This window comes from Muntiacus reevesi, chromosome 11 (genome assembly GCF_963930625.1).
Source record: "Muntiacus reevesi chromosome 11, mMunRee1.1, whole genome shotgun sequence".
NCBI classification, from domain to species: Eukaryota; Metazoa; Chordata; class Mammalia; order Artiodactyla; family Cervidae; genus Muntiacus; species Muntiacus reevesi.
The window spans coordinates 74,539,587-74,562,511 of record NC_089259.1 but is presented as its reverse complement, the minus strand read 5'-3'; the positions used below and the strand labels follow the sequence as shown (position 1 = coordinate 74,562,511).

Below are 22,925 nucleotides of genomic sequence, written 5' to 3'. Positions count from 1 at the left end.
TTGGTGAAAACATGATACATTTAAGAGCACTGTAACAGTGAAGTCAATCGTGTAAGGCATAAAGTCTTGGAATATCTGAGAAGCAACTAAATGGCCCCGCCTCCAGCTTCCTGAAGGCCAGAGGAGGGTCTTTCACGCCGCCTACAGGGTCATCATGCCACCTAACCCAAAGAGGCACCTGCTGGTTTATAGAATGCAGGATAAACATTATGTGATAAATTTGCAGTGTGATGATAATCAGCAGGATCTTATATGCTGAGGCATGCTAAAGATGTAAAGAGGTAAAAAGAGAGACTTGAAATGGAAAGGAATTCCAAGACTGTAAGACAAGAATGTGTAACTTGAAATTGGTGCCATTGGGAGACAATAAATAAAGAAAGAAAAGAAAAAGGAAAAGAAAAAAAAATAAGAAAAGGAGGGAAATTTCTATCCTGGGGTATCTCTTCTGTGACACTAACCTTTACAGAGGTTAAATGGAAATCCCAAATGAACTTTTTGGCCAGCCTAATAATCCCATCTCAGTATTATAGATGATGCTGTCTCTAAGGTATTTTGATGGTTTAGTCGCTAAGTCATGTGTGACTATTGTGACCTCGTGGACTGTAGCCTGCCAGGTTCCTCTGTCCATGGGATTCTCCAGGCAAGAATACTGGAGTAGGTTGCTGTTTCCTTCTCCATAAAGTATTTTAAATTGTGCTATTTAGAGACGAAGTGGTATAATGTAACAGCAGAATGGGTATTAGGGTTTGACAAATGAAAGTTTTGACTCAAATCCTAGCCTTTTCATTTACTGGCTATATAAACATCTCAAGGGAAGAAATTGTGATGGAGAAGAGCCTTATTTTGTATAACATTTTTGAGAACTTAATGAGTTGATGCTTAAGATGTATTTATTGAGTCAACTTCACTGCATCTTTTTACACATAATTCATTCTATGCTATCTTTAAAAGAGAAGGATCACAATCAATGCACTACTCTTCATTTTTAACTTTTTAAAACATTTTATTAAGGAAATTTTAAAATTTACATGAAAGTAGAGATTATAGTTGGAATGAATACCTATAACTCAATATCAGTAGTTATCAATACTTGTCCAGTTCTATTTCTTTTAAAGACAGCTCTGAAAAATCAGATTATGTTAGAAACAACTTATGCATTGCTGACTGATAAAATCTTTTTTCTAAATATGCATTGGGCACAGTTAACAATAATTTCTTACTGTAGGTCAATACCCAATCCATATTCATGATGCCCCACTTATCACGGGTATTTTCTTTTAGAGTTAGCTTCTTTGAGTCTTGACTCAAAAAAGCTGCACAAGGCATATTTTTGGGGGTTTGAAGTTTGAATGTTTTATCACGTTAAGAGATTAAACATAAATTTCAGTTTTTGAGAGTTGTATCATAAACAGCTTTTACATTTTGTTGAATGATTATTTTCCCCCTTGACTCATAATAATGTGGTTTTCCTAGTAATCAAACCATCCTTACATTCCCAGAAAAAACCTGGCTGGGTCATAACACAGTTATGTTCTGTTTTAGTGTACTATTTCATTATATTTGTTACTACTTTTCTCATTTAAATTTTGTTTAATCTCTATCAGGTTTGATATTAGCTATTCAGTGTATATATATGCTGTGTATATGTACTTCTGTGCTCTAAAATAGTCTGAGTAATCTTGAAACTGTTTTAGGTTGAAACTTTTGGTAGAAATCTCCTGTGAAACCATTTGATCCTAGTGCTTTTTTGATGGGACTCCCTTTCTTTAAATTGGTTTCTTTAGACTTGGTTGGTCTTTACTTGATGAAATCAATTTTCTTAAAGAAATTGTCCACTATTAAGTTTAACTTATTAATAGTGAATGTTTTACAATGTACTGATTTCCAACTAAAATATTTGTACAGCTTTTTTCAAAAGTGAAAATTTATGAAGAAAAGTGTAACCTGATGCTTAAAATAGAACATGATTTACATATATACTTTATTTGTGTTGACAGACTCAAATCCCATGTCCCTGGAAAGGCTAATCTTCAGGCAGAAAATAGGGAAGAGAAGGTAGTGATGCACTTAACACTTAGCAATTGTTAAGTAGATAAAAAATGCCAGCCCAAGATTTAGCCCCCAAGAACTGTGGAGTCGTACGCACACCCTACCTTCTTGCAGGATTTGTTGACACTGGCAGCATTTTGATTGCACACATGCAGATACACAGTAGTGGTTCTTCTAGTTACACAGCAATTGGGGCAAGTATTTTTGCAAATGTGCACAGTGAACATTTGTATGGTGAGGATTCAGATAGTGAGAGATCAGTATTTTGTGGGAAATGCTCGAATAGTGATCTGAAAAAGTTATAGGGGGAAGGAGGCACCCAAAAATAGTGACAAAATCTGTTTGGGGCTGCTCAGAGAAGTCTTGAAGAAAGAGAATGTGGAAGTGTTGTCTTGAAGGATAGGGAGGTGTGGGCTATGGCGGGGGAGATGGGGAGGGGAGTAAAGGATCTCACAGAGAGGAAAGCAGTGCTGTGAGACACACAGCCTTGGAACAGACTGGAGCCTTGGGGTGCTCTGCATAGCAGAGTCAGGGGGAGCAGGTGGTATGCCCAGGGAACAGCCGGGGAGGACCCTGGCAAGGGAGACCAGCTGCACCTCGGAGGACCTTGCAGCCTTGTGCGGCGCTCAGTCTTCCTTCTGTGGTCAGTGAAGAGGCATGGGGGATCGGAATCCGAGTGACATAGTTTGATTTGTATTTGAGAAGTTCACAGAGGAGATCACACGCTCCGCGCACTGTAGGAGAGAGAAATTGAAGCACAGAGTCCTCCCGGCAAAAAATGTCCTTTGAAAGTTTCATTAGAGGAGTGTATCTGTTTGAAGGATTTCACATCTTTTATAACATTTCCCAAGCTTGACTATATCTGCCAATTAATTTTCACTTCCTGATCATTTGTTTCTAATTGCCTCCCCCACGAATTTCTGTTCTGAGAAGCACTATAACTCAACCAAATCCCCATAGGCAAAAATAAAGCATTGGGGTGATATATGTTTGTGTTTTGTGAAGCATTCCATGTAGTGCAGACTGTGAAGTCTTCAGACAATTCTCAGTTGTCTGTTTTTCATCTGGCAACAGACCTGGCTAAAAAGTAGCATGCGTCCTCTGAGCATTGTTGAAGTAATAAATAATAATGCTAAGACACAGTGAGAGATGGGCCCTGAGAATGTGGAACAATAAATCATGTGCTTATGAAACTACACCCATGCATATTGTTTTGTGACTGCAAACTATATCCCTATGAATGTCTTCAGGAAAATGTGTTTGTTTTCTCTGCTTGTTAAATCCTTGCATGGCAATTTAAATTCCTCTCTTATACTGTATAATTGATTGGCAGCCTCCAAGTGTTTACCTTTATAAAGATTGATAGACCACTCTTGAATAACTCATATCCTCAGCCACCAGCCTGCTGATTTCTGCCCATAACTCAAGCACTCTCTCCTCTTCATTTCTTGATGCAACAAGCAAATTAGAACCTTTCTTTCATACTGGGAGACATTACAGTTTCTCAAGTACCAATGGGCCTTCATGTGTGTTAGGTTCTGTTTCCATATTTTGGAAGCAGGGGGGGAGGGACAATTTATTATTTGCAAGTATGATAACTTGACCATAAATGCAGTAGGATTTTGAAAGGATCTGGACATACCGATACATTGAATCATAGCACCATTGAACCAGTTATGGTGAAGAGTCTTTGAAAATACAAACTGAAAAAGAGATAATGAGTTAAATGTATCAGACACAAAGTGCAACATGAGATTATATTACTGAACCAAACTTGGGTAAAGCCAATCTACTGATACCAGGTTATGGTCAAGGCAAGTGCAGTGTTTATTTCAGAGCCCAGCAAGGAGAATGGGTAGCTAAGGCTAAAAGGACCCGAACTCCTAGAAGGGTTTCAGGGAAGGGATTTTAAAGGTCAGATGAGGAAAAGGTCAAGGAGTGCATGACCAACTCATGGAACTGGTGGTGTGGTAACTACCTTCTGGTTCCAGATAGTCTGGGTCTAGGTGTTGGTGGTCAGCAATCCATTAACTTCTTTTACCTTGTGGGATTTTAGTAACTGCAAAACAACTCAAGGGTATGGCTCAGAATTTTATCTATAGCCCTGGAAGAGGAATTACAGGTCTTTGACTTTGTTTTATGGTTCAGTTATTATTTGGGCTTATTAAACTGTTTTCCTTTTGTTTCTGTATTTTCTCACTTTCTTGAGTTTGCTCTTTAGAACTCCAGGAAGGCCTAGGAGGCTAGAGCTTTTATACAAACAAATTGTGGGGGACACAGCAGGGTCCTGCTTATTTTCAGTTGTACTTCAAAGTGCCAGGTTTCAGAGCCTGTATTCTGTTCATGAAAAGGTATTTTGTCCTTATGGAGCCTTAGTGAGTTTTGATAATGATTGATATGATTTCAGTTTCAATTCAGTCATGTTTGCAATTTCATTATAATGCAAAAATTATATAAATCTTGTGCTGCTGTGCTTAATCATGTCTGACTGTGACCCCATAGACTGTAACCCACCAGGTTCCTCTATCCATGAAAATTCTCCAGGCAATGCTGTTTCCTCCTGCAGGAGATCTTGTCCATCCAGGGACTGAACCTCTGTCTCTTGCATCTCCTGTATTGGCACTTGAATTCTTTACCACGGTACCACCTGGGAAGCCCATATTAAACTTTGACCCAGTTCCTATTTGCATGGCATGTCAGCTTTGCTGATTCAAACTACACTAATCTGAGAAATATGCAAAAATCATCTCATAATTTTATCTGTGATCTTTCATGATTATTCAGGAAGAGTCTTAACTTTAAGGTATTACCTTTCAATGTACTACATCTTTCTCTTTTTGCTACAAAGAATCTTTCCTTAAAAGAGACAGTACTAGTAGTTTCAGTGAACAGATAGATGCATGGATGCATTCATGAGGCATAGGCATTGACTTCTTACTGTCTGCATTGTAATCTACAGAGGCTCCAAAGACATGGTTCATATGCTTATCTCATCATTAATTTAATATCATGGTGCAAGGTAGTGGGAATGCCACCTGAAATTGTCTAGTTTAAAGTTTCAAGATACTATTAATCTTCAGAACAAACTCAAACATTATCAGAGGAGTGGAAGATTGGCCTTTTTTAAAAATACAACACCAGAGAATATGTTTAGAGAAGGTTTAAGTAGGAAACTCAAACTACAGGAACTAAAATATAAGTTAATTAAATAACTGGATGGGAGTTACAAAAGACTATTCTGTCCATTACACAGTATGAACCTTATTTATATACATGATCTGAGTTGCTGTTGGTTGCATGATATACGAGCAAAAGCACTGATTAGAGTGGGCTGTGGTCAGACCAAAGTCTGGAGGAAAAAACTGGCATAGACTGCAGGGAATTTTTCAGGAAGACAGAACAGCATGAAGGACAATGAATGCTAAAGGGCAAAAGGGTAAAAAAAAAGATGGGAAAAATCTGAGTGTTATTGGCCTTTGTATCCCAGATCACTATTACACAGCTCAAAGATTTTTATAAATATTGAATGACTCCTGGAAACCGAAACCAAAAAATACTGTGTAAAACTTCTGCTCAGTGGACTATTTCACATTTTATACCAGGCAAGTTAAAAGAAGCTAGTTTTAATTGATCATTCTATGCAATCTAGAGTGTGATGGTCTTGTTGGGACAGGCAGATACCACTCTGAATATCTGGAACATCCAACACAGAGAATATTCCAGATAATTCAACTCAAATGACTTCATAATTCTGAAATAGTTTTCTGTATTATACAGTAGAACTTTTTTTGCTAAACCAGTTTTCATGAGGTCACTAGAAATTAGAATGAGCTTGCATTGTTGTTGTTCAGTTGCTAAGTCGTGTCGAAGTCTTTGCGACCTCATGGACTACAACACTCCAGGCTTCCCTGTCCTTCACTATCTCCCAGAGTTTGCTCAGATTCATGTCCATTGAGTGAGTTTTGTGTTTGCATGCTTTTGTTTTATTTGGAAACCAGCCAGAACTTCTAAAATGACTTCAAATAATCCATCCTTTGATAGAATTCAAAATATACTCAAGTCAGCTTTGCAACATCAGTTTTCTTAACCTATAAATCTATATAGTAAATAAAAATTCAGCCAACTGTTACTGATGACTTTACGTTGTAAATTTGTGAGGCTTATATTTTTCAAATTTGACTTTATTGACACCAACTGAGTGATTTTTGTTAACGCTAGAATTTTCACCTTTTGAAAAAGTTAGCTTTGAAAGATCTATTTTTAAAATGTAACACAGGACCATTAGTAAAAAGGCATATGTATGGATATTCTGGGAAAATTATGTCTCTTTTCCACCTTTGGCTCCTTGCCACTCTGTTCCCCTCCCTGGGAAATACCATTATTTATCCTCATTTTTTATGTTTTAAATAACCCTCAATATAATGAGAAGCTCTCAACTTGTATCTAATTGAATGTAATTTGTTACTAAGGCAAATTATGAGCAACAGGAGGTTAACTGTAGTGATACTGTGTGAAACATTTTTTAATTTTAAAACAGGAATGAAATAATACAATTTGGGAAAAATCTTATATAAACTTATCTGAGTGCTTGTGTACCCAATAATCTATAATTATTAATATTCTCCTTCTTGGCTAACATTTACGTTTAATCATTCCTATTTTAAAATAGTTCTCTGCTGAGCCTTATAATATTTCTGTGCTTATCTTGGAATTCTTTTACATTTTTAAAACAGTCAATACGTATAACTCTATGGCTGATTCCTGTCAATGTATGACAAAACCCACTGAAATGTTGTGAAGTAATTAGCCTCCAACTAATAAAAAAAAATTAAAAAAAATAAAACAATCACAGTTATGCCTAGTTCTTAAAGATCAAGTGATATTTTTTCACTTTTTTGCTCAACATATAAGTAAGGGACATATTTGCTTAACAAAAGTTGATTTGAAAATATATACTTTAATTTTTCTGTATGCATGCATGCATGCTAAGTTGCTTCAGTTGTGTCCAACTTGTTGCAACTTTATGGACCATAGCCTGCCACACTCCTCTGTCCTGGGATTCTCCAGGCAAGAATACTGGAGTGGATTGCAATGCCCTCCTCCAAGAGATCTTCCTAACCTAGGAATTGAACCTTCATCTCTTATGTCTCCTGTATTAGGAGATGGGTTCTTCACCACTAGCACCACCTGGGAAGCCCATTTTTCTAACACTTATAGAAATATGATATATGTGCATTTTACATTTTTAAAAAAATAACTGAGAATATAAGTTACATAAGGGCAGGTGTTTTTGTTTTATTCACTTCTGTATCACTTGTTCCTGAATGCTGCCTAGAGCATAGAAATGTTCTATTTACTGAGTGAATGAATTAACAGATTTATTCGATATATCAAACAAAACTTAAGGGAAATTCCAAAGCGCAACTTAAACATTTGTATTTTATTATCTTTTAGGATGGTAGTCAAAATTAGACTCATTTTATATTGGTTATGTTGTCTATATTTAGTTTTATAATTAATTCATATTTTAAGTTGTGCAGTATACAAGGCAAATTTGATGCCTCTGGTAGAAGATTCCTCATGAGATATTGAAGGCAGCTATATTATCCCTTAATTATCTGCTCTATACTTAACATGCACATATGTGAATACATAACCAGTAGCATTTTATGATATAGTTTTTATCTTCTTAAGATATGGTCATATGATGATCATAATGCTAATTTAATAGGTCATTGTCCTGTTAGTCACCCAACCCTCAAATTTGCTTTAATAACTCTTTTGTGGGTCTTCTTGAATACACACCAAGTCTGGTTGATTCTTGTGCCAGTGGTAAAATTATTTGTGCATTCATTTGAGAACTAGCACTGTTTCTTCTTAACTCTCCACAGAATTAATTTTCCCACCATGATTTTAACTTTATTATAAATTAGTTGGCCTTATCTATAGTATTAACTGGGTGTGTACATAGCTGTATATCTACACAAGATGTGTGTGTGTAGTTGGTGTGTATGTGTGTGTGTGTGTCCCTCGGCATTATACATCCTCTTATATAAAGTACATGCTTACTCAGTGCTAACTAATCTGGGCTTAAACTTCATATCTGAGTCATATAACTTTCATTAAGTGAATTATCATTCATTACCTTTAGATTTGCAAACAACAAATTATTTCTAGAAACCTCTCAAGGAAACTTTCTGACAATCTATTTGTTACTCCTGGCAGAAGGTTCTCAAAATTACTTTATTTTCCTAAATATCCTGCAGCACATTTTACCATTTTATTGAAAGTCTTTGTCTTCTGTTCCTATTTTTATTTTCTAAACAGATTCACTCAGAGCTGGTAACTGTGTGACTGGATTCAGAACTGAGTTTCACAGATTACTACAGAACTAGTGACTTAATTGTGCAGTCCTGAGCAAGCTATTGAAGGCTTTCTTTCTAGTTAAAGGTTTCCAATTTCAACCTCATAGGGTGTACTGTTTTGTTATTTGAAAGGAAAGTCTTTTCCTAAAAGTCCCGTTTTATAAAAATAATGCATTCCAGTGTCAGAATAGATTCACTGTTAAAAAATGAAAGTAGCATGCCTTCTTTATCTTTCTTTTTTATTTATAATCCCAGTTAAAATCAATATATGTTTATTTTGAAGATGAAGGCACATTTCTTCGTCTTCACCTCTAATTCAGTTCAAGGTGAATTACTGGTTAATTCTCTACTGATGATGGTTGTTCCCAGAGATTCAAAGTCCTTCACTGACCACTGTATCCTCTTGGTTCTTGTAGGAAGAGTTGGTTTTAGGACCTGAGCTGCTTATTAAGTACGGTGACCTCTGGCTTCTTATGTGGTAGAATCTATGTGGCTAAGAGTAAAAATAGTGATGTTTTTTCTGCATGAATTTAAAATTTTACATGCACAGTTCTGCAGTTACTTGTGTTTTAGAAATTATTTTCCTCATATATAATGTCATTTAAAATGCTGAAAGACTTTCCTTTTGAAAGTCTGTTCAGTTATGATACAAAAATTGTAGATAGCTTGTATCAAATTAACACTTGATTATTCCCTCCACAGTGTTTTTTTGAAATTATTCATTTTGTCTGATAACACCATGTGAAATTTATTTTTAGGGGGATAGTTCCTACGTGAAAGATCGCTGGTGTGTTTTTGATGGATTTATGGTCTTTTGCCTTTGGGTTTCATTGGTGTTACAGGTAATTAAACACTTTTAACTTACAAGGGTATATTTTCCAAAATGGACATTATTTTGCATTGAAAATCTAAATTGATATGTTAAAGAACATATATATGTGTGTATGTGTGTGTGTGTGTGTGTGTGTGTGTGTGTGTGTATATATATATATATAAAATGTGATAGGGTAATTGTCTAGAAACACTTTTAATGTTTATTGATTTTTAAAAGCCTGACATTTTAATCATCATCAGTCAGATGTTTGCATTATTTTTCAATCAGAAATAAAAATCAGTACCATTCAAGATTATTTCTCATTAAACAGACATTAGAAATATATTGATTGAAATAAAGGGAAAGAACACGGAGTGAGGTTTCTGTATTTGTAGAATAAAAATTTGAATTTAAAAATCAAAAGTCCAGTCTTTTCAGTGACTAAATTCTCACTAAAAATAGCTAAAATAATATAAATACATTGGGGTATATATTGGGTAACATAGATAGTGTATTGCAAATGGAAAATTCCTTACTTTGAGAAATGGGGAACATATATTTAAAAGGCCTGAAGGAGAGATTTTATTAAAAACAATATAATTCATTCCCAGGCACTCATTCAGGCTTGATTTTGTATTTAATTCAACTGAACTTATTATATTCTTCATTTAAAAAATTCAGAATAAAATAAATTCATCATCCGTCCCAGAAACTCATCATGGTTCATATTGATAAGCTGTTCTTATTTTTATAAAGCTCACTTCTCTAACAATTAATTTCATCCTGCATATTAAATATGTTCTTTTCCATTTAGTAACTATTGTATGATTGACAAACATTTTCTAATTATCCTCTTGCCTCTGCTGGTAAATGGAATTCTTTTTCATAATATCTTTATTAACTCTTTCTCCATTAATCTATGTTCTAGATACTCGAAAAGTTCCACCAAAGACTGTTGGTAGCGAGGAACACTTGGCATACTTACTCCATTTTTGTAATAAAAACCTGTGCCTTGATGAACCATATAGGAAATGAACAAGATTAATGACACTTTCACTCATTTACGTATTTGTTTCTCTTAAGAGTGCTATTCAACACAGACTCCAGAGAAAGCTAGTGTTGGTGGATGGCGATGTGGGACTTAGTTCAGGGAGCATGTGTAGCATCCTGTGATGCTGTCTGTGTATGTCCTCACTGCGAGCAGGGCTGTGACGCCCTGGGACGTGATGCTGCTTGGCTGTATGTTGTTCTATGTGATGCTGTTTGTATGTGTCCTGACGACACCCAGTGCTGAGCGAAAGTCTGAGTTGTCTGTTCACCTCTGAATTTGCAGGTGTTTGAAATCGCTGATGTAGTTGATCAGATGTCTCCCTGGGGCATGTTGCGGATCCCAAGGCCACTAATTATGATCCGGGCATTCCGGATTTATTTCCGATTTGAGCTACCAAGGACCAGAATTACAAATATTTTAAAGTAAGCACTGCTTTTACATAAATTAAGGGGAAATGTGTATGACATTTTTTGGTAAGTTTTACCTACTTTATTTTTTCCTCCTAGGCGATCGGGAGAACAAATATGGAGTGTTTCCATTTTCCTCCTTTTCTTTCTGCTTCTTTATGGCATTTTAGGAGTTCAGATGTTTGGGACATTTACCTATCACTGTGTAGTAAATGACACAAAACCAGGGTAAGTTTATCTGCTAACTGCATTTTAACCTTGTGATTTGCAAGGACGTTCCTGCAGTTTTCATGTGAAAAAACCTGTGTCTCAATTGTTTTAAAAGTACTTGTGTGCTCTCCATGGTTTGTGTTACAGCTGAGCGACTTATACACCCACATACACACAAAGACTTTATTTGTAGAAGCCCAGTTTGGTAATACTCCAGATTTCCATCAACAGGTAAATGGATTAACAAGTATATCTATATGATGGCTGTGAAAGTGTTAGTTGCTCAGTCAGGTCCAACTCTTCACAACCCCATGGACTGTACCCCACAAGGCTCTTCTGTCCATGGAATTCTCCAGGCAAAAGTATTGAAATGGGTAGTCATTCCCTTTCCCAGGGGATCTTCCCGGTCCAGGGATCAAACGCGGGTCTCCTACATTGCAGGCAGATTCTTTACCGTCTGAGTCACTAGGGAAGCCTACTTATAGTAACTACTATTTAGCAATAAAAAAGTATGAGATATTGATATTCACAATATCTTGGGTGAATCTCAAGATAATTATGTTGAGTGAAGAACCTAGACAAAGTACATATTCTGTGATTTCATGTATGTAAACTTCTAGAAAATGCAAACTTACCCATGATGATGAAAGGAAATCATTGTTTGCCTGGGCATAAGGGTTGGGGTAGGAATGAGATGATGAAGTTGTGGTCCTGTGTATATGTCAAGGTTTCTCAAGCTGTTCTTTTTAACATGTGCAGTTTACTGTATGTCAAGTATTTGTTGTTGTTATTACTGCAACTGTTTAGAAACGTTTCAGCGTGAAGTAGAAATCTGATTTTCTTCATATAGCTAGGCGCTTATCCCCACATTGCTTACTGTGAGTCATTACTCACAGCATTTAATGCTGCCTTTCTCATTTACTAGTTCCCTGTCTGTATTTGGATCTGTAGCTATGATCTCTTCTGTGCTTGATTGACCTATTTAATGATCCTCTCATTAGTATCACACTCTGGACCCATTTAAATACGAATGTGTCTGTATGCCTGAGGGTCACCTTTCCAGACCCCAGCCTCACAGGGGCTGAGGACTCTGTTTTCTACTTCTTACAGGCATGGAAACCCAAGCTCTTGGCTACTGAGTTGTTAGTGCTCATGGATACCATCCTTTAATCAACTCGTATGTTTCTCTTGTTCTAGTTTTTCTTTCCTCTTACATGTTGCCATTTTGGAATGGGTGTTTTCTTTCTTACAAGCCCAGGGGTGTGTGTGTGTGTGTGCTCAGTTGCTCTATGGAAGTCATGGTTAATGATCTATTATATTTAGATGGATAATAACATTATGACAGATTGATAAAGAAGCAGAAATGAAGAAAAGGACAGAGGAAGAAAAGCAAGCTGCTAAATAAAAGCAACAAAGGAGAAATGGTTAGAAAATGGAAAAGCCACGTTAAAAGTGGAGCAAAGCAATGAATTAGCACAAACACAGGATAGGAAAGTTGAAGGAAGTGGTGAGTAACTGTTGACTCGTGTGGGTGAGGGAAGAGATGCATAGAGGGAAACCTGTAGGTAGTTTTCTTTTTAAGTGCATGTGGGCTGCAGAATGTGTCTAGATTGTTCCATGAATGAATATGAAGGTGAAAAAAGATATCGTGTGGGCAGGAGACAATAGAGGAGGAGTGAAGGGAAGGAAAGCTTTTGGGTGAGGAAGCGGCTGTGTGAGAACAGCGGTGAATGCAGGAGTCCAATTTAAAGGTCCCACTTTTGTTAAAAACCAAGTTAAAAGGCAAAACTTCTCAAATGTGTTAACCCAGCTCGGAGATTAGGCAGCATGCTGCAAACTTAACTCTGACACGGAGAATAGACTACAATTAGGGAAGATGGGTGTGAGTATTATCTAAACTCATGGTCCCTGAATCACTCAATAAGTCCTCTCAGCCAGCTCCACACTGTACTCAGGACTCAGAAATGAATGTCTGGAAAAAAATGTTAAAAGACCTCTCATATGCTGACTCTTAGCTCCAGCTCATTACATTATCCTTAAAAAAAAAGAGTGTACAGTGAAGAATCTCATACGTGTTGGCAGACTTTTCAGCTACTTGAGACATAACAGTGATGGGGAGATGTCTGCATTTTTCTCTTTCTTGGATTTGTATTATCAAATCTGTGCAGTCACATTATGCACACACCCATGTATTTTGTCTTCTCTTCATGTGATTCTTCATCTACTATTTGAGAAGAAGGTATGTAACTGGCCACATGGTTTTATGAGCAGTGTTACTCATAAAAACAGTTTTCAGAAGTTGGATGACTCATTTCAAGGGCCAACCATTTATGCCATTGTTTCATTTGTATTTTCAGTTCAGTATTAACTGAGTTTTAAAAGCCTTGCTCTCAAGAAAATTTGTCAATACCATTTTACCATCTCCAGACCAGACATTTAATTTGCTTTATTTTTGGAGACTCAAACCACGTCCAGAGTCAGAATGAAACACATACAAATCCCAGTTGAAAAGAATTTTCCAACTTTTTGTGTCCTTTTGTTGCCTCTTAGCTAGGAATTTCTCGTAAACATCTCTGAGTCACAGACACTAAGCTCTGCGGTATGATGCTCTCCTTCCAGAGATCAGAGGTGCCAGGTGCTGTCATGACCTCCTTTCTCTTCGGTGTTGTCTTTTAACAGTTGTTCCAATCTCTGCTTGATTGATTTGCATGCATGGTAGCCAAATAATAGGACAGCTTTCAGGCAGAGACGTGTGTGTTCAGAGACCTGTATGTCCCAGGTTTCATGGCTGACCTCTGGAATTGATTATGTTAATCTGTGAAGCAGACAGGGCAAATAGAGCAGGAGCTCAACACCTGCAGTTTTGCTTTTGAATGGACCCGGTTTCTTGTAAAACAGATAGATGGGCATCTCAGCTGTATCCTCTATAGCAGGGGTCCTCAACCTCCCGGATCTAATGCCTGATGATCTGACGTGGAGCTGATGCAGTAATAATAGAAATAAAGTGGGCATAATAAAGGTAATGCACTTGAATCATCCCCAAACCATCCCCCGACCCTGGTCCATGGAAAAATTATCTTCCACAAAACTGGTCCCTGGTGCTGGATCGGTTGAGTACCGCTTCGTTTATAGCGTTACTAGTGAAGCTTTAGCTTCTTCTCCAGTAATGAATGGTGACCTAAGGCAGTTACGGAACAAATAATGGGATTTGACTAAGCAAGACAGTTCATATCCTAAAGAGAGTTGAGAAGACCAGTGGCCTGTGGCAGAAACAGGTATTGCAAACTGCCAAATGTGATGGCAAAAATCCCCCTGAAGCTAAAAGAGGAACATGTAAGAAGGAGCTGATAGGTGAAATAGAACAGATGAAGATTTTCCTGACACCTTGTTATCATTCCTGAGAAAGGAGAGAAATTTATTCATGGCTTGGTATCAAATAATGACATCTCATCCCCAAGAATGAGATAATTAGAAAAGGTAAGGAAATGTAAATGTTAAGCATGTAATAGTTTACTGTGCAGAGACTAAGATTCAACCAGGAGCTCAGGTTAGCGTTTGTAATGACTGGACCATCCGCTTTGAGCCCAGGAGGTAGGGGACCACACATCACAGGCACCCTGGACTGTTCTGCTTCTTCCCTGCTGCTGCAGAGTAATTACGGATTATTCCGTTGGGTCTTAAGGAGAATCTCAGTTATGGACAATTCATTTCATGGTTCCCCCGGCCAGCAGGCTTCCCTGGTGTCTCAGACTATAAAGAATCTGCCTTCAATGAAGGAAACCCCGGCTTGATCCGTGGGTCGGGAGGATTCCCCTGGAGAAGGGAATGGCAGCCCACTCCAGTATTTTTGCCTGGAGAATTCCATGGGCAGAGGAGCCTGGCAGGCTACAGTCCATGGGGTCGTAAAGAATCGGACACGACTGAGTGACTTCACTTTCACTTTCCATCCAGTGGCAGCTTTTAGGACTTGGTGGTATTTTATAAAAGATTACTAAGACCAGAGAAGATATAAAGTTGGATTTGGGGGTAGTTTTCTATACTAGCCCAAATAAAATTTAAGTACTCCTTTTAGAGTACTTAGAAAATAAGTGAATGGTTGTTTTATCAACTTTGTTCACAAAACAGTGAGATTTTTTAAAAATGGAAAAGTCAGAATTAAAGATAGAAACATGGTGGACCTTAAGAATATTAATTTTTAATTTCCATGGTCTTTATCAAGAGAGGATTTTGTACAATATGTAAAATCATAAGTGCCTCAGATTCATGCAAAGGACTGTGAAGTCTTCTTGAAAGGATCAGGAAAGATTACTCTGTTTAACTTACAGGATTCATGCGGAGGTGTCTGCCAAGTGGGAGGTATAAGAATAAGTTGAGATATTGGAAATATATTCTTTACAATGTTTAAGAAATGAAAGTACTCTGATGGTGTATCTACAGTAGATTTGTAACTAAATTAATAGCAATGGTTATGGAGCACCTGTTATATTGCAGGTATTTTGCTTATGTAGCTGCTTTTTTAGAACAAATCTAAAGTCTGCTGCCAATGCAGGAGACATAAGTGATGCGGGTTCTGTCCCTGGGTCGGGAAGATCCCCTGGAAGAGGGTATGGCTACCCACTCCAGTATTCTTGCCTGGAGAATCCCATGGACAGAGGAGCCTGGAGGGCTACAGTCTAGGGGGTCACAAGAGCTGGACATGACTGAAGCGACTTAGCACCCACCCATGCAAGAATTTGAAAGAAGGGGAATTAACCAACATGTGTGCTTTCTGACACTACAAAGTGATGATTTCCACAGTTAGAGCCTTTTACTTGGGGTTTGCTTGTGGGTGTCCAAAGGACCAGCTTAAAATGTGGTAGTTATTTAAACATTTCCTGAGATGTTTAAATTCGCTCAGTTACCACTAATGAAGAGCAGAATCCTGAAGGAATAAGCAGAGTTTTGTTTTGACTGAGACAGAACTGGGCAGTGTATTACCAGGCATGGTGTGTGTGTGTGTGAGTAAAATTGTGTGTGTCTTTGTAGGAATTTGTGTATATGCTCGTCCGTGTTGCTGGTGGCCTCAAGTAGCTAAGGGACCATGCAGTTAGGCATCAGACTTTAGAGAAAACGTGCTATCTAAGGGACAGGAAGCATCACAATGAATTTACTAAGATATCAAAGAAAAGAAATGTGACCCAAAACATGCCCATAAGCAGGGGAAACTGAGACTGCCCTCAGGTTGGTCCCCATTTAGGGAAAACCTGGAGACATTGATGTCGTGGGAAATGATGGTACTGCAATCAAGGGCTTGTAACACTTGTGAATCCTCTGGGCTAAACTTGGGCCCCTGCATGAGCCTTGTCAGTTGTCTCAGGTAGCAGCTACTTGGGGTTCATTTTAAGGCCAGCCCACAATGGGATTCCATATTCACCATTCCAGTGGTTATCTGTATTCACTGCCAAGAAAAGTATTGCATATCTAAATCCTTCCCATCAACTTAAATTCCAGTTTATCCTCCAGAAAGATGAAAAGTTATATCACTAGTCATCTAAAAAAAACCCTCATATTATTTGCGGAGCTGAATCACTGCGTAACCTCTCGCCTTCCAGTGTGATGCCTTTCGTTCCTTCAGTCTCACCTTGCTTATCTGGTTTTCTGTCTAAACTGCACATCTGACAATGCAGAAGAAGGCTGAGTGTCATTTCTGAGGCTCACATACGGTACTTTTGTACCATATGGAAAATGACTGTCATCATTAGCTGGTGCTTAGAAGCAGAGAAGTAACATTTGTGGCCACAGTAGGAGAAGGATTTGTGAATAACACAGAATCCCCAGACAAGTTTACATGCCTTGCAAATCTGCAGGAAAATTCCTTCCTTTACTTTTCTGGGTCTTGGTCTTTTATGGCAAAAGCCATCATGGCCATGATGCTCTTATAAAGAGCTTCTGTGTGGCCTTAGAGAACTTATGGTTACTAGAGGAGAAGGATGCAGGGAACGGGTAGTTAGGGAGTTTAGGATGAGTATGTGCACGCTGCTATTAACATATTTTAAATGGATAACCACCAGTGTCCTACTATATAGCACAGGAAACTGTTTAATGTCATGTGGCAGCCTGGATGGGAGGAGTGTTTTGGGGAGAATGGACATATGTATGTGTGTGACTGAGTCCCTTTGCTGTCCACCCGAAACTATTACAACATTGTTAACTGGTTCTACTCCACTATAAAATAAGAAGCTTAAAAATAACGTGAAGAGCTTCTGTGTGGATGAATCTCATGTCATTTGAGAATGTTCCTTAATGGGATGAATACCATTCATGAATCAGGAATCTTAAGTCTGTGTCCACACACAGCAAGTATTAGTGAAGAGTGATTATGTTATGCTTTGTAGTCAGCACACTTGTTGAAAATGTCCAATCCTTTTTTGTGTTGTTTGCAGAAATGTAACCTGGAATAGTTTAGCCATCCCAGATACACACTGCTCCCCAGAACTGGAAGAAGGCTACCAGTGCCCCCCAGGATTTAAATGCATGGACCTTGAAGATCTGGGACTTAGCAGGCAAGAGCTGGGCTACAGTGGCTTTAACGAGATAGGTCTGTCTTACTGATAAAACACCTTTTCCGTTTCTATTTTACAATGTTTATGAAATGGAGACAGTAGTAACATAATTGATAGTTTATGTTCAGACTGTCTATAGGATTTAAGAAATGCAACTGCAAATTTTAATATACTCTACCCTACAGTCTATAACATACAGTCTGTTTTTATATAGATATGCAACAATGTCTATATAGAGTTAAGTATCTCTTCAATTACTAATTATAGGATTTAAAAATATTTGTTTGTTGAGTAAGGTTCAGGGTTCTTGACTCAAGGAAACTCTTGAATCAACAGGACTCGGTTCCTTCCACATTTAACTAGTAGACAAGGTAAGTCTTAAATAATTGGAATACTAGACATTGATGGGTACGTGAGAGGTGAAAAGTAATTCTGGGAACAGAAGACAGTTAATGAAATACTTAGTGAATGTGCATCAGCTATGTAATAGAGATATGGGGAATGCTTGTGTGTAAATACAATGTGCTCAAATGTGTACATTTATTTGCGGCTTGTCCTGTTAAGTCCTGAAATGTGCCATCACACGCAGACTTGGCATCTGGCATTCAGTTGGTATCATTGCATTTTTACAATTCCATGCATCTTGTGCATATTTCATTATTGAAACAAAAAAACCATGGAATTCTAAACACATATGTTATGCTCTGAAAATTTGTCCTAGTTGGTTTAGGCAACCACAGCAAAATATCATAGACTGGGTGGCTTAGACAACAGAAATGTACTTCTGCCCAGTCCGAAGGCTGTAAGTCTGGATCAGGGTGCAGCACGGTCAGCTTCGATGAGGCCCCTCTCCTTGGCTTGCAGTCTCCTCTCTGTGTCCTTATGTGAGGGGTTGAGTGGGGGCAGAGAAAGAGATTGGGAGAGAGAGAGGGAGAGAAAGCCCTCTGGTCTCTTCTAAGGGCACTAATCCCATCATGGGAACCCCACCCCTCATGACCTGGTCCAAACCACATCACCTTCTGAAGTCCCCACCTCCTAATACCGTCACACTGGGGGTTAGGGCTTCAGTATATGAATGGCAGGGGCTGAAGGAGTAGACTCAGACATTCAGTCCATGGCACAACTGTTGGAGTCATTTGAAAATGAATTAATCTTATTTTTAAAGTTTCAAGGCCCAGGTACACTTAAGAACATTCTGGACACTTTTACCCAGGACATAAGAGGAAAATCTTTTGGTGTGTAACAGGGTGGTGGTTGTACTCTTTTGGAAGCCAAATCTGGCTCTTTTTCATCCGTCCTGTGGTGTGGTTTCACTTCCCGATGGACCAGCTGTACAATGGGGATTGCATCGCCCAAAGAGAGAACAGCGTCTCTGTCCACACTGGAGGGTAACTGCTTCAAACCCAGCCTGGCCACCTTCACACATCAGGAAGAGTGGCTGATGAATCCTGTTCCTACCTTATGGCTTCAGTCATCACAGCTCCTAGATAGTGTTATGCAGGATGGCATAATGAACTCTGAGATAACCCTTTGAATTTCAGAAAGGACATGTGAAGACCTTGCACTGATTGAGGAATACTTTCCAGATATATGAATTAAACCCACAAGGCTTCAGCCTTTGGAGAGAATATAATACTTGAACTTAGGCTGAAAAAAACCAAATAGTTGATATTTCTGAAGAGTGAATTTTGCAAATAGCACCTACATTTTTATTATATTTTAGTACAGCCGCAAAGTAAATTTCCAGTGTAATAGTTAGATGGACATTCTTCATTTGGCCAATGATGTAGTTTTCTGATTCACAAAAATTTAGAAGGCAACAGATGTGAAGCATTCTAATTTTCTGTCCTCTCTTATCTGGTTTTGGAACTGATCTTACATCCTCCCCACCTGTCTCAGAAGTGCAAAGACTTTTATGGATGATGCTAGTGACTTTCAGGCATGAGTGGGAAATCACAGGTGTGGTTTGGGAGATGAGATACACAGATTTAGAAAGCTGCTGTGAGCAAGTTCCAGAAGTCCTAACAGCTGGGGCAGGACTGGAATGCATGACTGGTTAGATCCTGTTGCTCTTTCTTTTAGGGGTTAAGTGTGCCCATGTCTGGAATGGAAAGTGGCCAGCATTCAAGGTTAGGCTGCCCTGGCACTGGAAACCTCCAAGCCGTTAAAATTATGTTGTTAAATCAAATCTCACCCTGACCATTTTAAATGCAGCAATTGTGTTTAAACTCCAGTTGCTGCATTATATTCAAGTAGATTCATCTTTTTTCACTGTTACAGGGCTTCAACTAATGTAGATGAACAGCATCTCTTTGAGCCAGAAAGTCTCCTTCTAAAGTATTTGGGCTTAAGAAGTCCATTTCTAGGAATGAATCACCCTTGGGGGTAAAAGGCCCCCACTGAGGCAGGAGTCTTACTGTAGCTCTACTGTTTATTTGCACGTTTATCTCCCAAGGATTTAAGTTGTTGGAAAACAGGAAGCATGTCTTTTCATCTTCATGCCTCCAGGGCCTAGAGCAATGTCTGCCTCATAGGGAACCCTGTATGAATATTTACCAAAGGACTGAACAGAGTCTGTGTTCTCTTGAATTTGTTGTTGATCCATCATATTTGTACTAGGATATGGAGCCATAAGAGAGAATTAAGTTGTTTCCTTGTTCTCTTCCCTGCTTGCATCTGCTTTTGTCGGCAGTGTTTGTTCTTTCTCATGACTTCTGTTTCTATACAAGCTTAATTTGGTCTGTTTGCTTCTTTTTCTCAAATGATGATTGAATTCCGCATTATTGTATAACTAATGGTTAGATGATGAAATGTTGACTTTGAGCTATGATAAAAAAATTTTAACATGGTCACTATAGTTTAGATTAAAATTGATAACTACTTCTTGATAAGGTGTACCTATATAGATACACAAACTAGTATTTTAGATTATTTGGCAAGTTCTTATGGAAACAAAAAGATAATGTTTCATCCAAAAATGAGGAAATTAATTTTATTAGGCACATGCGATCATCTCTTTCTGCATGCAGCCAAGTTTAAAATGCAATTAGGTTCCTAATTGTGCATTTCAATTTGGCCAGTTTACTCTATAGGTAAGTAATCATGATTAATTTAAAAGGAACATGTTTCCTTTTCTTACTAATCCAAATTATCATGCAATACACTGAATTTCAATCATGTATAAAATTTTACTTGTAAGTAGCATTATGTCTTATGAAAATTTAATACTAACGTTGGAAAACTCAATTTTTAAAATATCTTCAAAGCCAGAGTCATTAAGTAGAAAAAAATTACAAAGAGCCCCTCCTGTAAGACTGCAGAGTAAAGACACCTTTTTGTGTCTAAAATCATCCAAGCATTAAGGAGCCTGAGAAACAGAAATGCAATTTCCATATTTAAGGACTCAGAAAAACCTGGAACTATGAATCCCAACCTGAGAGGACCAGGATCTAACAGGAAACTTCCTGGAAGGACTCTGGATGCAAAGGATCTCAGAGCCAGAGGATACTGATGTTCTAAACACCCAGTGTTCATTGTACATTCAGTTTAGAAATTCAACAATAAAAAGTAAATTATATAAAATAGCAATAGAATAAAACAAAATAAAATTCCCAGAGGAGCAGAAGAGTCCTGTCTTTGAGTCAGGGCATGTGTGTGGCTGATGCTAGGTGTTTTCTGGTATTCCATGTGGCATCATGGACGAGAGGTCCTTGTTCTGCAGACCTCTGGGAGAGAGAGAGGACAGACAAGTCAGTTGTAAGCACCCTGACATGGCTTATCTGCATCGAATAGAACAAGGGAAAGACTCCAGATTTGTAAATCTGGCTCTACATTTGTTGTTGTTTAATCATCAGTCGTCTCCAACTCTTTTGCACCCCCATGTACTGTAGCCTGCCAGGCTCTTCTGTCTATGGGATTCTCTAGGCAAGAATACTAGAGTGGGTTGTCATGCCCTCCTGCAGGGGATCTTTCTGACCCAGGGATCAAACCCATGTCTCCTTCATTGCAGGTGGACTCTTTACCCCTGAGCCACCTGGGAAGCCCAGGATGACCTGAGAGCTTTTTAAAACCTGATTCCCAAGCATCATCCCCAGGCCATTTAAATCAAAACCCTACAGTGATTGAAGAGACAGATTAATCTAAAAAGTTCTCTAGGTGATTCAAGTGCGCATGCGGAGTATGAGCCAGTGGACTGAAGCAACGCTAATACTCACATACCCCCCGACCTGTGCAGCTCCTCATTTCTACCCCACAACGTTCCCCACGATTCTCTGCATGAAGCAAGACAAACGCCTGGTGCTGTCAAAGTCATTGTCAAAGATGAGAGAGAATCAGAAGAATCAGGACCAGTTCTATAACAATGTACCTTTCGGTGCATTTTAAACTGAAAAAAAAATACACAAGATATATATATATATATAACTCAAAAGAACTGCAGAAAAAGACAAATATGTACATTAAAAGGGTACAGTTTGATTCAGTAAATTGACATAGAACAATTGACCCTGAGACCTGTCTCGGTGGAGATGCTAAAGAAAGCATTCTTTGGGTATCCAAGAAAAAAAAAAAGATCAAATCAGCTCTAAGGGGGACCTTGAGAAGGGCCTGAAACTTCATGTCACTGTTCAGCTCTCGAATATAATGTCACAATGCTTACAGAGTCCTTAGGGAAGTAATGTGTCAAAGTCTTTGTGATTATTTTTGAAGAGGCAAGAACTCAGAGATTTCATCTTCCATGAAGTCTTCTTGAAGTCACTGAGCCAGTCAAGAATAACTGCTCATGGGTCTGGTCTCTAGTACCTATTTTGTAAGAGCAGCATCATTACAACTGCAGCATTTACAGACTGTGGTGTAAATGTTGCAAACTGTGATTGTGTAGAAGAGACACCATCAGGGGTGGTGGGGTGATGATGTGGATATCTATTCATAGCAGTGAAAAACAAGTATCATTTTATTACAATATGTGAATCCAGTAATGGAAGCAGATGGATACTCACCTTGAAAATGCATTGCAAAGTTAAAATGACTTTAGAAAAAAATTCAGAACTCAGAATAATGGCTTTGGGGTTTGGATTGTGGATGTTGTATATAGTAGTGTGGTGACCTTTGGACAGGAATCCACCTCCCTTGCTTCGGTTTCCTCATCTGTGAAATGGGTGAGTGATTGACATGCCTGATAGGGTTGTTGTGAGCAGCAGCTAGGAAGCTACACTTAGAATAGCATCTGGCACCATGAAGACACACGATAAGCTAGGAATTAGAGATACGGTGGCAAAATAAGGATGCATCGATGTTATTTAAGTAACCAGTTTAACAAAGAACGGTGAGATACCGATGCTTTCAGATTAGCACCTCGGTGTCTGATGTTATTCCCTTTTCTCTGCACCAGTTTTCCCCTCAGCTTGTTCAGGATTTTACAGGCAAAAGAGGGGAGTAGAGTGTACATGGACTGCTGCTGCTAAGTCACGTCAGTCGTGTCTGACTCTG

General features: G+C 38.4%; 1 protein-coding gene across 1 annotated transcript in view; it reads left to right on the top strand.

Moving 5' to 3' along the window:
• NALCN (sodium leak channel, non-selective) overlaps positions 1-22,925 on the top strand; it is a 285,453-nt gene that overhangs the window by 26,232 nt on the left and 236,296 nt on the right. The window contains exons 4-7 of the mRNA XM_065901958.1: positions 9,173-9,256; positions 10,562-10,701; positions 10,786-10,914; positions 17,319-17,473. Coding sequence (XP_065758030.1) covers positions 9,173-9,256; positions 10,562-10,701; positions 10,786-10,914; positions 17,319-17,473 — 508 coding nt within the window. The remainder of the gene's footprint in view (positions 1-9,172; positions 9,257-10,561; positions 10,702-10,785; positions 10,915-17,318; positions 17,474-22,925) is intronic.